At 44.4% G+C, this 17,052-nt stretch overlaps 1 protein-coding gene across 1 annotated transcript in view; it reads right to left on the bottom strand.

Annotated features, from left to right (window-relative positions):
- LZTR1 (leucine zipper like post translational regulator 1) overlaps positions 1-17,052 on the bottom strand; it is a 118,201-nt gene that overhangs the window by 74,326 nt on the left and 26,823 nt on the right. The window contains exons 7-9 of the mRNA XM_075910554.1: positions 10,369-10,426; positions 8,739-8,878; positions 3,245-3,446 (exon numbers count right to left, since the gene is read on the bottom strand). Of these exons, the coding sequence (XP_075766669.1) occupies positions 3,245-3,446; positions 8,739-8,878; positions 10,369-10,426 (400 nt within the window). The remainder of the gene's footprint in view (positions 1-3,244; positions 3,447-8,738; positions 8,879-10,368; positions 10,427-17,052) is intronic.

Genomic DNA, 17,052 nt, shown 5'->3' on the forward strand with positions numbered 1-17,052 from the left:
CTGACAGTCATCATTATGATAAGCTCTCAGACCTGCCGCTTAATACAAGTGACAGGAATTCCTTAAATCCATTCTTGTTAGAACTAGAGAATATCAATAACACAACCCTCCAATCTTGATTTAAAAATGGTCAATGACGGAAAATCTGCCATGAAACCTGGTAAATTGTTCCAATTGTTAATTACTTTCGCTGCTAAAAAAATATTATCCCTATTTCCATTCTGAACTTGTCTCGCTTCAACTTTCAGCCCCTGGATCTTGTTATATCTTCGTGTGCTTGGCTGAGTCTATATCATCAATTTTTGCCCCACATATCGGTACCAACAGACAGTGATCTAGAGATTTTCACAAGAGTACAAATATAAAGCATCAAAGTCAGAAATGGATAACAAATACAGATAAAACACTTTTTAAACTTAATAAACTAGACCTAAGTCAAGGTGAAATAACACACTACGTTTCAATTAACATTGCTGATCAAACTCTCAGACCAGGGTCTGCTCTTAAAGTTCAACAGCAGTTTCTTCATCTTAGGTTAAAATAGAATGATGCATAGGGAAAGATAACTTACACTGCTTTTACCTCTTACTAATAGCTCAGTCGCTTTTGAAATGTATTTTCCTGAGGGTTACCAACAACAGAAAGTTCTTTCCAGCTGTGAGACTGGAGACACGAAGGCTACGTCTACACTGGCATGATTTTCCGAAAATGCTTTTAACGCAGGATGCTTTTCCGCAAAAGCACTTTTTGCGGAAAAGCGTCCGTGGCCAATCTAGATGCGGTTTTCCGCAAAAAAGCCCCGATGGCCAGTTTTCGCAATCGGGGCTTTATTGCAGAAAACAGTACTGTGCTGTTTACACTGGCCCTTTTGCGCAAAAGTCTTTCGGAAAAAGACTTTTGCCCAAACGGGAGCAGCATAGTATTTCCGGAAAATCACTGATGATCTTACATGAGATCGTCAGTGCTTTTCCGGAAATTCAAGTGGCCAGTGTAGACAGCTGGCAAGTTTTTCCGCAAAATCACATGATTTTGCGGAAAAACTTGCCAGTCTAGACACAGACGAAGTCTTTTCAAAATGGTTTCATGTAGTTCTTTGCTAAACTGCAGATACCCCTAGTCTCCCTTTTGCTGTTTCAAGAACCTTATTTACTACCTGTACTTAAATTAAGGTAAGCACACACTCCTTTGTTTGAGACCAGCTTCACCAGTTCTGCCTGACAGGGGCTCCCTGGGTTTGAACATGTGCCAGTAACATCATTCATGGCAAATCATAACTTTACATATAATGTTGCTGCACATTTTATCAAGGGATATGAAAAGTTAACTGGTAAGCATCAGCCATTTCCAAAAAGTCTTTTTTAAAAGCTGTCCAGGAAGGAGGGGAAGAAAGTTAGGCAGCACAGATCATCCCCTCATTATTTTATTTACAGATTAAGCCTAATATTCACTGTACCAGTTTTGGTCTATTAGTTTTTGAACTCACATCTTTTAAAATAGCCCTTGCATTATATTAGTATGCATTTTTATTAGATTAACTTAATCTCGTTTAATTTTCCTGCACCTTTTAATAACATTTGTACTGAAGATCGCTTCACCTAGCTTTCATGATTAATTCTCAAGCAAGCAAAGTTATAAGCCAAATTGTCATTCCAGACCAAAGTCAAGTATTCTCTAGAGTTTCAGCTTTCAACGACTATTGTTGCAGAAGAAAACATCAAAATGTAATTAAAGTTTAACCAATACATAGATGTCTGCCTGAGTTTGCAGAAAGCTGGAAAAATAGCATCACCCATTCATTTCATCAGGCTAACTTAGTTGCAAGGAACAAAAAACAGGACTATGTAGCACTTTAAAGACTAACAAGATGGTTTATTAGGTGATGAGCTTTCGTGGGCCAGACCCATTTCCTCAGATCAAATAGTGGAAGAAAATTGTCGACCGGTTGATCTTTATCGACCTGTTGGTGACCACGGTTATATATGGTTGTGACAATTTTCTTCCACTATTTGATCTGAGGAAATGGGTCTGACCCACGAAAGCTCATCACCTAATAAACCATCTTGTTAGTCTTTAAAGTGCTACATAGTCCTGTTTTTTGTTTCAGCTACACCAGACTAACACAGCTACATTTCTATCACTATTTAGTTGCAAGGATGATACTTCAAGCATCTATATTATTGACTCTTTCATTCCTCATAGAATCATAGGGCTGGAATACTTGGGAATACTGCTGTATTACATTTCAAGTGTCAGGAATCTGTTCAAATAGGAATTATTTCAGGAAGTTCTATGATATGCAGAAGGTCAGACTGGACGACCACTGTAGCAACTTCTGGCCTTGGAACTAATATGTATAATGACACTGTTCTAGACCCAAAGAATAAATGTAATATAGCATGCTGAGAGATCACTTGATCTTTTCTGTATTCTGAGTTGATCAAGAGTTAATGAAGCTTCAGAAACAATTTCTTTAAATTGTGCAATACAAGGCTCTCTTAGACACAGATATATCTAAGACAGGGGGGTCAGCAACCTTTCAGAGGTGGTGTGCTGAGATTTGACTTATTCACCTCGGCTACGTCTAGACTAGCATGATTTTCCGCAAATGCTTTTAACGGAAAAGTTTTTCCGTTAAAAGCATTTGTGGAAAAGAGCATCTAGATTGGCATGGACGCTTTTGCGCAAAAGCACTTTTTGCGGAAAAGCGTCTTTGCCAATCTAGACGCGGTTTTGCGCAAGAAAGCCCCGATCGCCATTTTCGCCATCAGGGCTTTTTTGTGCAAAATAGTTTTTAGCTGTCTACACTGGCCCTCTTGTGCAAATACTTTTGCGCAAGAGGGCTTTTTCCCTGAACGGGAGGAGCATAGTATTTGCGGAAGAACACTGACGATCGTACAGGGGAAGTTTCTCCCTAATCCTTGTCTGTAAGTGGTTGGTTCCACGTAACATGAGGATTTATGATTTTCCATGCCAAATCTTAGCTCCTATAAACTCCTTTTCTTTTCATTCTTTAAAAAATAGTGCCAATGGACGACATTTAAGTTGTGCATGTATCAATAATGGCAATGCTTTCTAAGGAAATGTTTATCTATACTTAAGAGTACAAGAATTTGTTGGGAGAGGAGTAATAGAAGTATAATTAAATAGTAATACTATGAATTTAAATATTATTACTTCAATATCATAGGGAAAAAAAGGTAGATTAAAAGAAGCAAGAGGCGTAATCAAACAATGCATTTTTTACCTCACTATCTGGACTAGGCTGGATAACTTCCCAGGTCTGAGAGTCCACATCATAGCAGTGAAGTTCATTTGGCAATGTGTTATCTGCAGCACCACCAAACACATACAAGTGGCGATCAAAGGCAACCATGGTGTGACCATATCTTCGCTGTGGAGGAGGAGGGGAACCCCGAAGTAAGTGTTCAGTAGGAATTCGTGTCCAACTGAGACACAAGACATGAAACAAAAAGCAAATATTTTACAACTTCTTTCTTCAAAATTAGTTTTCAAAAGTGAAGATCTCAGAATTCCCAGAGGATTCTATCAATTAGACATGGAAAACACCAACTATAATTTTTCCTAACCAAACTCTACCAACCCCTTCCCCATACACACACAGTATTTAAATAAAATCAATGTTTTGGGGAGGAATCATAGTTTCATAACATAATATGATTAATATTATTTGGCGCCATCAATTCAAATTTGTATTACACTTGCAGTCAGAGCCCAACTCTGGCAAAGGTCAGGACAAGATACAAGACTGGCGTACTTTGTTTTATGCTGTATTGTGTTTCATCATTGTGGTAGTTTTCAAAGATTCCGAGATTTTATGTCCCATTATGATCATGTAGTCTGATCTCCTGAATAATACAGCCTGAGAACCTCACCCAGTAATTTCTGCATCCAATTCATAACTTCTATTTAAGCCCCCTACCTGTCTGGCCCGGCACAGCTGGCTTACCAAAGCTTATCTGACCGTGACTCGTTGTGCTATTACAAGGTCAAGGAGGCGATCCTTGACCAGCTGGGCATTTCCCCGGAGACATACAGACAGCGGTTTCAGGCGGCAAAGTATGGAGCGGGGGAGCGACCCCGGGCGGTCGCCCAGCGGATCCGGGAAGCCGGGCTGCGGTGGCTGGAACCATCTAACAAGACCGCAGTTCAGGTGGCCGACCTGGTGGTACTCGAGCAGTACTTGCAGGTGCTCCCCGCGGAGGGCCAACAATGGGTACGCCGACACCTGCCCGGAACCCTGGAAGAAGCCGTGACGCTCGTGGAGCACTTCTTGGCGGCCGAAGCACCGGAAGGACACGGCAAGGTAGGAGCAGGGACTAACCCGGTGGGCCGGGGAGACCCTAGCCCCAGAGGGAAGGAAGGGTGGGACAGTACGGGGCCCAGGGCTAGAAGCCCCCCAACCCGAGGGCCGGAACGTCGATTAGCCCGTGTGGCACGGGACCGAGCACCGCGAGAAAGCGGAACCACGGACCGGGGCCGAAAAGAATATGGAAGAAACGCCGGGGGCCCAGGCAAAACCAACTTGCTACCAGTGCAGCCAGGAGGGCCACTTTCACCGGGATTGCCCCATGATGGATTGCACGTTCGGACAGCCCAAACCCCGGAGAGGCCCGCGACCGGAGGTAAGCCGGGCCCGCATAACAAGACAGGTACGCCTAAACGGGGAGGCGGTGGAAGCCGTACTGGACTCGGGGTGCGGGCAGACGCTAGTGCGGCGGGACGCTCTAGGGAAAGTGGTACACACCCGACCCCCGGTGTGGATTAAGTGCGTTCATGGGGACACCCGGTCATACCCAACGACCTGGGTGAGAATACACGACGGGCAACAGGGCGGGGAACTGCGAGTCGCAATAACACCCCGGCTACCCTGCCCCATGTTATTGGGTAGAGACTGGCCCAGACTGCAGCGGCTCGTAGGGGAATGGGACCCCAGCGACCAGAGGGGCGCGCAGGAGGCGTGGGCTACCCAGGAGGAGGATGCGGGGCCGATGCCCCCGCAGGGACCAGATAGGGGGGAGCCGTTGGCAGCCCTGGAGATCGATAGGGGCGACTTCCTAGTCCTCCAGCGAGAGGACCCGATGCTGCAGCACGCGTGGGAGAACGCGCTGATTACCCGGGAAGAGGGCGAAGGGGCCGAGCGGCGACCTGAGCAGGGCCCCCACTTCAAAATCCAGGGGGACTGTCTTTATCGAGTCCCGGGGACAGGAGACGGGGAAACCCAATTAGTCGTGCCAAAGGCGTATCAGTGGCGGGTGATGGAGATGGCCCATGATAACCATTGGGCCGGGCACCTGGGGACCGAGAAAACACAGCAACGGGTGCTCCAGCAGGCGGTGGTGGAATAAGGTGGTGGCAGGCTTTAGTGTGTTGACCGGTGGAGATGTGTTCGAGTCCCCCGCACAGGAGTCAAACCTGCTGCTTCTGGGAAGGCCGCGCTGAAGAGCGATTCTGCTGCTGATGTTTGCGTTGAGGGCGCTGTCTAAATCTAGGCTGGTCGGAGCCGCGTTGCTGTTTCTGTGTATAGGAGAAGTAATCATATCTCCTCTGGAAGGGGTAGTACCGCCTGCGTTTGAAAGGTGGCGTGTACATCCCTAGAGATCGAAGGGTAGTACAAGAGTCCTTGCCAGAATGGAGAACCTCATCGGTAGTAGAAGCAAACAGCTTTTGACAATCAAAGGGTAAATCTTCCACTTTGGACTGCAACTCCTTAGGGGCTCCCGCTGACAATAACCAGGAAGCTCTTCTCATGGCGATACCTGTTGCCATCGCTCGAGCGGCTGTGTCGGCAATGTCCGCGGTGATCTGAAGCAATGTTCTACATGCAGTGAACCCTTCCTGGACAACGGCTTTAAGGAGAGACCTCTTATTGTCAGGGAGATGTTGCATAAGTTCCGGGAGCTTGGAGTAATTGTTAAAGTTATGGTTTGACAAAAGAGCAGCATAATTGGCAACCCGCAGTAGCAAGGTTGAGGAGGAGTAAACTTTTCAACCAAAACAGTCCAATTTCTTTGTATCCCTATCCGGTAGGGAATTCTTAAATTGGGACATCTTGCTCTTATGGCAAACCGCATCCACTATCAGGGAATTCGGCTGTGGGTGATTAAAAAGAAAATCCAAGCCTTTGGATGAGACAAAATACTTTTTATCCATTTTCTTATTGGTGGGCGGTATTGATGTTGGCGTCTGCCAGCTGTCCTGTGCTACCTCCAAGATAGCGTCATCTATCGGGAGGGCAATCTTTCGTTGTTGTTTAGGGTGTAAATTCTTAAATAACTTATGCTGCTTAACCTGGGACTCAGTAAGTTGCACCTCCTGGGATTGCGCGACACGTTTAAACAGGTCTTGGAATTCTTTAAGATCGTCCGGAGGTGACGTCTCGCCCAGAGACAGCGGTTCATCCTTAGAAGGCAACGGTGAATAGGTATTAGGAGACATGTCCGGGTCAGCTTCCGAGAGTTGCCCTTCCTCTAGGTCTGACATTTGTGATCGGTGTATCGGAGAACGAGGAGGTATCGTATGTCATAGCGGAGAATGTTTGAGAATCTCTGAATGCACGGAGTGTGGGCTAATTGACCGACAGGAACATGGAGACCTGCGATGAGATCGAGAGTGACTGCGATGAGATGATTTAACATAGTCCGGTCTAGGACGATGTGTATAACGCCGGTCAGACCCTGCAGGCGACGAACGTCTAGAAGATCTAGCACTGCAGTACCTGACATAATAGGTGCTTCGTGGTGAACGAGTTGGTGAGAGTGAGCGTCTTGCAGGAGAAGGAGATCTAGAACATCTCTGGTGTGAACAGCTACGCTCTCTGTAATAATGGTGACGAGATGAGAGACTGTGGTGATAATAATCCCTGTGATCTCTTGTATTGTGCGTAGAAGCACAAGGGTGAGGAGATGGGTCCTGATACGACCCCGGTGAGGTACGCAGGGAGATTCCCTGGGTATTTGATTTTACTGCTGCTGGAGGCTGTGCAGAGCCTGGAGACTGAAGGGTTAAAGGCTCAGAAGGAAGCATCTGGGCAGGAGTATGCTGTTCCCCTGCCGGTGCTGAAGACAGCTCCCTGTGAGGAGCAGTGATTGCAGGCATTTCAGCACTCGGCAGTGATAAGACGGGTGCCGCTGTAGCTGGCTCTTTAAGAAGCCCCGGTGCCGGTTGCGGTTGCGGCGCCGGGGGCTGTCAAGATTGAGAAATGCCGGCCGGCTTCTTTGTTGAAGGAGCATGGGTTACCCTCGAGCGAGAGGTACCCGGCTTGTCACCTGCGCTCACCCACGATTGCAGAGCAGCTGGCAGGGAATGAGCGGGAGAGGCTCTCTTCCTTTTTGGTGAAGGCACAGCCTCAGAAGGAGCCTTCCGCTTTTCAGCCGTGGGGTCTGAAAGCAGAGGATCCTGAGGCAGTGGAAGGCATGAGAGCCTTATTGAACAGGATCTCTTTTAAACGACGTTCCCGCTCCTTGCGGGCTCTGGTCGTTAGGCTGGCACAGTGGGTGCACTTTTGGGGGATATGTAGCTCCCCAAGGCAGCGGATACAAGCCGAGTGCCCGTCCGACACCGGCACTGGCTCAGCGCAACAAGCACACTTTTTAAAACCGGGGGAGCCTGGCATTTTGAACTCTGAAGGGCTGAGCGTTCGCTCCTCCTAAGTGCCGCCGCTTTTGTGTGTGTCCCCGGCTTTCTTTTCGCTTGAACTTCTTTATTACAACGCTTTGTCCTCTCTTTTTCTCTCTCTCTCTTTTTTTTTTTTTTTTTTTTAAAGGAGTCAGTGGAAGTAACCACAGCAGCTAACAGAAAAAAACACTAACACTACATAGAAGTAGAACTGCTCATTCTCGGTTTTAGGTTTCTTTTCCTCTCTTTTTTTTTTTTTTTTTAAAACGAGCCCGCAACCCGGGCTAAACGAGGAACGATTTTACTCTGTTTATTTTTAGACTTATTAACTTTCCCCACAGACAACTAACTGAAGGGAAAAGGGGAAACTCTGCTTGAGGAGAAAGGGGGAGCTCCGTCTGCGACCCAAGGTGGATGAGAAGAACTGGCGGACGCCGGACCACGCGTGGCAGATGAAAGGCGCAAAACTGGCTTGCACGCGCGTGGTCCGGCCACACACACACACACACACACACACACACACACACACACACACACACACACAGCTCTGTCAAGCTCCGATTTGTGGCGCCGGGACCAGCCCGACACCAGACGTGGAGCACCCACGGGGACTACCCGAAGAAGAACTTGGAAGTTACATTCCCAAATCCTTATTTAGACACTTAAGTTACCTGATTTTCACAGATGCTTAGCACCTACAACTTCCACTGACTTCAATGGGAACTGATGCTGCTCAGCACTTCTGAAAATCAGCCCTCTTCTGATTTGGCACCTATGTATGGATTGAGGAGTCTATCATGACACACCCAGATATGAAAGTTGTGACCATTGGCTATTATTTCAAATTAATCTATATACGTTTCTGTTCTTCTACTGAAAACTGTCTAATATAAAGCTATTATATTACTGCTAACATATTATCCAAATACCAGCCTAATTAGTCCTCAACTAAAAATCAAAGAAATCGGAAACTAGAAAGAACTGCCCTTCTTAGATATGAAATGCAAACTGTTCCTTCTTCAATATCTTTCACAATATACTTTCTTCACCCTGAGCAGAGAATTACTGCATGTATTGTATTTGAATCAAATGTTGGAACTTACATTTTTTCTTTGAATTCAAACTGAAAAAGATTATTGGTGATCTTTGCTCCACTCTGGCCAGAAAAAACAAACATCTTGTCTTGGCAAACAGCCACAGGAAAATTACAGCAGGAAGGAGGGATCTCACCGCTTTGTTCAATCTACAAAGTAGCAAAATCCACAGTAAATTATATCTTTTCAAATTGTAAGTGCACACTGAAGGACAGACAACACTTGCTGATAGCCGTTAGGTGAAGAGCAATCATGTAGTCTGAACACAAATCATGTTTCCATCCAACAATGACACTGAGAGAATATAAATTTGGTTGAAGTGTGTAGATAGAGCCTTATTCATTTAATAGAATAGTACTGATGTAAACAAAGCACCTTACCAAATAACAGTTCAAGTTGATAAAAACATTTCAAGAGAAAATCAAAGAATCACAGAATCTTAGTGAGAGAAAGGATCACAAGGATTGCCTAGTCTAACTTCCTGCCAAGATGCAGGATGTGGAGCCGCCTACCCTCCCATGCACTGCTGTCTCTGAATCAGAGGCGGCAGCATGAGGGAGGAGGGGCAGACGGGAGCCAGTACATGCATGGAGTCAGCTTTGAAGCTGGCTCCCTGCACGTACCAGTTTCTGCCCAGCTGACTCCCTCCATGTAAGAAGCAACAGGGGAGGCAACGGGGGAGGAGGAGGAGGGAATGGGAGCCAATGTTCCCGCCTCCCCCCAAGTAAATGTGTATCTGCTGAAAATTTCACACACACGTTTACACAAAACACTTTTTAACATCCCTGTTGGCCACAGACCTATATAAAATGCCATAAATGCACCACTCCAGGGCGTCCACAGCTGATCTGATGTGCACCACTAGGGAAAAGTCTTCCCGTGAGCATGCATGCAGCACGTGCGTATGCCTATTGGAATGGATATGAGCAATCACTCACAGAAGAACCCCCTTTAATTACTGTGATTTGGGTTCCCCCACCAGAGAAAAGCCTTGAACTAAGCTGACCCCAAAGGGGTGGACGAGAGGAAGAGGCCTAGAAACAACAATCTTAAGCAGCCTGGGTTGCCAGTCTACACATATCCACATGGAAAAGACAACTGTAATTTAGCAAAGGCATAACGAGATCCAATAGCAAGAAACTGAAGCTAGACAAATAAAGAGTAAAAAGACTCCATATTTTTACTAGTAATGGTAATTAACCATTGGAACAATGTATCTATGGAGATCATGGATTCTTCATCACCTGATGTTTCAAAATTAGGACAGGACTGGGGGTCTCATAGCACAGGCCAGAAATTTTCTCCTTTAGGCTGAACCAGAAGTTGTAAGCTGGATGCAGGAATCACTTGGTGAAAAACTCTGGTTTGTGCTATGCAGGTGATAAGACTAGATGATCAAAAAGGTCCCTTCTGGCCTTCAGTATCTATTAAATATACACAAAGTTTCAAACCATGCCTGGTTTTCCAACTGAAAGGAAAAACTTGAAGCTGAATTCAAAACTGCAATACAGAGGAAACAAATAAATATTCTGTTTCCTGATAAATGTGTATGAAATTACACCGAGGAAACAACAGTGCAATCTGAATTAGAAAACGTATACCAAGAGGAAGTGATGAACAGCCGACATTCAAGGCTTACCTCTTCCCAGAATGTTAGATCTCTGTCCTGTAGGCCAATTGTCCACATATCGTTTAACCTAAATTATATGAAAACAATATCAGATATACAATTCTTTTGCTTGATTATTTTTAGTTGTTCTATTATTGTAATGAGCAAAACCATCAGTCAGCAGTACAAATTTCAGAAGCACTCTCAGTTCTCACATGCAGCAGGAATTCATTAGTCTAGAGATTTAGCTATGCCACAAAAGCTACTAACAGGCTCAAGATTTTAGCACCTTCCAAGATCACCACATATAAATGTAGAACACTTGTACAGCACCAGTCTTGTTGCTTTTGTGCTACAATGAACAACTCTTCGTAACAGCTCTACTCAGAGCTTGAGGATTTGGGCTGCTAACCCATGATATTTTAGCTGAAACCCTCCTTTTTATTGTTCTGCTCCCTCCTTCCTTTCAGTACCCTCTAGCAACTCTGGACCCTAACCACAGGGATTAATGATGTGGCTGAACCCTAACTCTAACACAGACGAGGAACCCACTACTCCCGTCACCCTACTAGCAAGCCCAAATATGACTATGCTGCTCTCAATACTAGTGAGTCCCAGTTGCTCAGGAATGTTACCTTCTCTGATGTGTGCCTGCCCAGGAAACTCATGTTCCTCAATGAGATGCTGCTAACATGGTTACATTAAACTGGTAGGGAGCACTCATTCCTGGGTCTTCTACCCAGTCTATCTTCTTCCAGCCATCCTGGAGACTCCTGAATAGGTCTCCTACCTAGGAACTGAGTAACTCCTCAAAATGATCTGTTCTCACTCAGAAAAAAGGTTCCAATTAGAGTTAAGAAAGCCTCCAGAAATCCTCCATTGTCTGAGTCATCTTCCAAGGACTCTGACTCAGTGCTCTACTTCAGGTTTTCAACAGAGGATATAAATGAGCTCATCAGTTAGGTAAAGGCTGGAGATTCAGATGGAGAAAACCTAATGGCTGTAACTCTCTGCTAAGGCTCTCACTAAGGACAAATTAAAACAATCCTCAATTCCTTGGACACAACGGTTGGTTGAATGGCTTCATGGGAGGAAAAAAAAATCTGTGCTCATTCTGGGTGGTTCCAAATCCCTAAGGGATTGTCTCCCATCCCTAAGGGTTTGTCTATATTATAACACAGTTAAACATCTGTGGCTGGCCTGTGTCAGCTGAGTTCATGCTCACAGGGCTGTAAAATTGTGGTGGAGACATTTGGGCTTAGGATGAGCCATTCCTCCTTGGGGAGGGAGGGTCCTGAGTTTGAACAAGCCTAAGTCAACTAACATGGGCAAGCCAGAGGTATTTAACTGCTATGTCTACTCTGTAAGCCCAGAGTGATGGGATTCAAATCAGATGACACTGGGTTGCATAATCCAGGATTTGAACATCTACACTGATTGTTAATGATACGTTAAGGATTTTCAAACCTGAACTCAAACTTAGGGCTCTGGTGTCCACGTTACAGCATGCGGACTTGTCAAACCAACCACATCCCAGACTCCCTAGTGCCCTTCCAAAATGTGGCTGCTCTTGCCTTTTGACCATGGTGCACTGCGAGAAAACTTGACTGACCACCCTGCATACGACAGGAAGTTTCAACAGTCTGTCAGCACTTCCTGTTGAGCAGCTTTTTTGGTCTGTCAAATCCCAACTGCCAGAGCAAGAAGCATGGAGTAAGGATGTTAAATATGGATTAATTTACTAGTTGAGTAGTCGATGGAAATTCCATCAACTACTTGACTAATCGATAGACACTTCCACATTCCTCCTTTGAAATGTACAAGAGCCCCACTGGGGGCTCTTGTGCATTTCAAGGTGGAACTCGGTGTGCAGCCCAGGGCCAGGGGCACTTGTGCATTTCAAAGCAGACATGCCCGCATGGAGCCTGGGGTCCATGCGGCGCTGACGCTTTGAAATGCCATGCGGAGCCCGGGATCAGCTGGGGACTCCCCAGCTGACTCCGGGTTCTGTGGAAATACTGCATGGAGCCCGGGGTCAGCTAGTGTCCAGTTGACCCCGGGCTCTGTGTGGCACTGCCACTTTGAAACACCACTGCGGCATTTCAAAGCTGCTACTCCAGACTTCTACAGTCTGTTGCCAACCAGTTATAGAGTTGGAAAATTAACTGTATGTAAAATGGTGGCCTGAAATCTCTGCAGTTACGTGACTTACATACAGTGAATCCCTCCATGTGCTGGGATCACTCTGCAAAAAGCATGTGGAGCCTCACACCACGCTAGAGTGTATGAATGCTCCCAAAAGCCACCCACTAATCACCCAGGGAAAGGTACTAGCCAAAGCCACCCAGCTCCACAGACTTATGTCTCAAAGCTGTACCATCTCACCCCAGTCATTAGCATGGCTAGTGTAAGCTTATTACCCAGTCCACTCCTAAAATTGTATAATGCTTAAAAATAAACTGATTATGTCAAAATTATTTAAAAAATTAATTCTACCAAAGCTAGATATTATTGACAACGGAGCTATTTTCATCTAGGAATGAAACAATGCCATTATGAGGCTTTCTTCTGTTCCCAATACTTTACAAACTCTTCATTGGAGAATGAAAGGCTCAGGGAAGGAGAACATTCAATTAGACTCTAGAGTAAAGGGAAATGATCCCATAGTTGAAACCCTCCTTCCAGAGGATGTTATGGTATCCCCTCGCACTGAGGATACATGTCTGGGGTAGGGAACTCCAGTCGTTAGGAAAAGGCAGGTGTTAGTAATAGGGGATTCGATCATTAGAAACATAGATAGCTGGGTTTGTGAAGACTGGGAGAACTGTATGGTGATGTGCCTGCCTGGTGCAAAGTTTGTGGATCTCTCAAGACATCTAGATAGTCTTATGTGTAGTGCTGGGGGCCCTACATGTACCGATTACATAGGGAATGGTTTAGGATATTGAAATCCAGGACCTCTACAGTAGCGTTCTCTCAAATGCTTTCAGTTCCATTCACAGGGGCAGGTAGAGCTTCAGAGTCTCAATGCGTGGATGAGATGACAGTGTAGAGAGAAGGGGTTTAGATTAAATAGGAAATGGGGAAACTTTTAGGACTGGGGGAGCCTATACAGGAAGGATGGGCTCCACCAAAACCAAAACGGAACCAGACTACGGGTACTTAGTTTAAAAACTGCTCTACAGCCTTTTTAATATTAAGGGCTGGGGAAAGCCGACAGGTGCAGAGGAGCACATGGATCGGACAGAGACAGCTATTGAGGAGGTTCTATTGATAGAGATGCTCTATGTTCTAGTCAGGAGGAGAGGATGGAAGTACAGCTTGGATCAGATGAAACACAATCAAAAGGAAAAGAGTCTAACATCAAGAAATGGCAAACCGATAAATAGTGACAAATTATTAAAGTGCTTATACACAAATGCTAGAAGTCTAAATAGAAAAATGAGTGAATTACAGTGCCTAGTTTTAAAGGAGGCTATTGATATAATAGGCATCACAGAAACTTGGTGGCAAGAGGACAATCAATGGGGGACAGTCATACCAGAGTACAAAACATATCGTAAGGACAGAACTGGTCATGATGGTGGGGGAGTGGCACTATACGTGAAAGAAAATGTATAATCATATAAAGTAAAAATCTTAAATGAGCTAAAATATTCCATAGAATCTCTATGGATAGTAATTCCATGCTCCAATAATAAGAATATAGCAGTAGGGATATATTATTTACCACCTGATCAGGACAGTGATAGTGACTATGAAATGCTAAGAGAGATTAGAGAGGCTATCAAATTAAAAAGCTCTATAATAGTGGGGGATTTCAACTATCCCCATATTGATCGGGTACACGTCACCTCAGGATGGGGATGCAGAAATAAAATTTCTTGATACCTTAAATCCGTATTTCTCAAACTGTGGGTCCCGACCCCCAGGGGGGTTGTGAGCAACTTAGAGTGGGGTCGCAGCAATTTAGAGGGGGGTCGTGAGCAACATAGAGGGGGGTCACAGTATCACAAAGTTTGAGAACCCCTGCTTTAAATGACTGCTTCTTGGAGCAGCTGGTTCTGGAACCCTCAAGGAGAGAGGCTATTCTTGATATAGTCCATGGTCAAGCCCATACAACTAGACCACTTGGAAATAGTGACCATAAAATTTAACATCCCAGTGGTGGGAAAAACACCTCAGCAGCCCAACACTATGGCATTTAATTTCAGAAAGGGGAACTATACAAAAATGAGGAAGTTAGTTCAACAGAAATTAAAAGGTACAGTGACAAAAGTAAATCTCTGCAAGCTTCATGGAAACTTTTCAAAGACACCATAATAGAGGCCCAACTGAAAGGTATACCCCAAATTAAAAAACACAGTTAGAGAACCAAAAAAGTGCCACTGTGGCTTAACAGCCAGGTAAAAGAATCAGTGACAGAGAAAAAGATATCTTTTAAAAAGTGGAAGTAAAATCCTAGTGAGGAAAATAGAAAGGAGCAGAAACTGTCAATTTAAGTGTAAAAATATAACAATAAAAGCCAAAAAGGAGTCTGAAGAACAGCTAGCCAAAAATTCAAAAAGTAACAGTAAAATGTTTTTTATGTACATCAGAAGTAGGAAGTCAGCTAAACAACCAGTGGGACCCTTGAACAATCAAGATGCTAAAGGAGCACTCAAAGATGATAAAGTCATAGCGGAGAAGCTAAATGAATTCTTCGCTTCAGTCTTCATGGCTGAGGATATTGGGGAGATTCTTTTTAGGTGACAAATCTGAGGAATTGTCCCAGACTGAGGTGTCATTAGAGGAGGTTTATGGAACAAACTGATAAACGTGACAGTAACAAGTCACAGGCAATACATGGCATTCACCCAAGAGTTCTGAAAGAACTCACATGGGAAACTGTGGAACTATTAACTATTAATCTATCCTGTAAATCGGCTTCTGTACTTAATGACTGGAAGATAGCTAACACGATGTAAATATTTAAAAGGGGCTCTAGAGGTGATCATGGCAATTACAGACCGATAAGACTAACATCAGTAGTGGGCAAATTAATTGAAACTATGGTGAAGAATAAAACGGTCAGACACACACAAGGTTGAATATACTTTGTTGGGGGAAAGTCAACATGCTTTCTATAAAGAGAAATCATGCCTTACTAATCTGATAGAGTTCTTTGAGGGGGGTCAACAAAAATGTGGACAAGGGGGATCCAGTGGATATAGTATATTTAGACTTCCAGCAAGCCTTTGACAAGGTCTCTCACCAAGGGCTCCTAAGTAAAGTAAGTTGTGATGGGATAAGAGGAAAGGTCCTTTCATGGACTGATAGCTGGTTAAAAGACAGGAAACAAAGGGTAGGAATAAATGATAAGTTTTCTGAGTAGAGAGAGGTAACTAGCGGGGTCCCCCAAGGGTCTCTCCTGGGACCCATCCTATTCAACTTATTTATAAATGATCTAGAGAAAGGGGTAAACAGTGAGGTGGCAACATTTGCAGATGATACCAAACTGCACAAGAAAATTAAGACCAAAGCAGACTGTGAAGAGCTTAAAAAAGATCTCACCAAACTGTGATTGGGCAGCAAAATGGCAAATGAAATTTAATGTTGATAAATATAAAGTAATGCACACTGGAAAAAGTAATCCCAACTATATATACAATATGATGGGGACTAATTTTGCTACAGCTTCTCAAGAGAGAGATCTTGGAGTCATTGTGGATAGTTCTCTGAAAACATCCACTGAGTGCGCAGCGGCAGTCAAAAAAGCAAACAGAATGTTAGGAGTCATTAAAAAAGGGATAGAGAATAAGACAGAAAATATCTTATTACCTCAATATAAAGCCATTATATGCCCACATCTTGAATACTATGTACAGACGGGGTCGCCTCATCTCAAAAAAGATATTTTGGCCTTAAAAAATGTTCAGTGGAGGGCAACAAAAATGATGAGGGATTTGGCACGGGTCCCATAAGGGATTTGGAATGGGTCCCAAAAGACTTGGACTTTTCAGCTTAGAAAAGAACAGACTAAGGGGGAAGGGGAAAAGGAATATGATAGAGGTCTATAAAATCATGACAGGTATGGAAAAAGTGAATAAGGAAAAGTTATTTACTTATTTCCACAATATAAAAACTAGGGGTCACCAAATGAAATTAACAGGCAGGAGGCTTAAAACAAACAGAAGGAAGTTTTTCTTCACTCAGCGCACAGTCAAGCTGTGGAACTCCTTGCCAGAGGATTAGGTGAAGGCTAGACGGTAAAGGGTTCAGAAAAGAGCTAGATAGATTCATGGAGGTTAGGTTCATCAATGGCTATTAGCCAGGATGGGTAGGAATAGTATCCCTAGCCTTTGTTTCTTTGGAGGTGAGTGACAGGGGAGGGATCATGTGAGGATTATCTGTTGTGATCCCTCCCTCTGGGGCATCTGGTATTGGCCACTATTGGCAGATAGGATACTGGGCTGACCTGGTATGACCATCCTTATGTTATGTTAGGTTGGTCAACCAGGGGATCCTGCCCATTGGTTCCATGAGGGAGACAAAGTCTGCTTTTCTGAAGTCAGTGTCCTTTCACTTTCCCTACCAATTTTTCACACTTCCTAGTGTCTTATTTATATTTGCAGTTATCAATTTCACCTTGTGTGTTCATCTGCTTCTAAGTCCCCACTAAACCAGGGCATTTTTTGACCATTGTAGCTGGTGGCAGCATTGAGAGCATCTAGA

The sequence above is a fragment of the Pelodiscus sinensis genome, chromosome 27 (genome assembly GCF_049634645.1).
Source record: "Pelodiscus sinensis isolate JC-2024 chromosome 27, ASM4963464v1, whole genome shotgun sequence".
Classification (NCBI taxonomy): Eukaryota; Metazoa; Chordata; order Testudines; family Trionychidae; genus Pelodiscus; species Pelodiscus sinensis.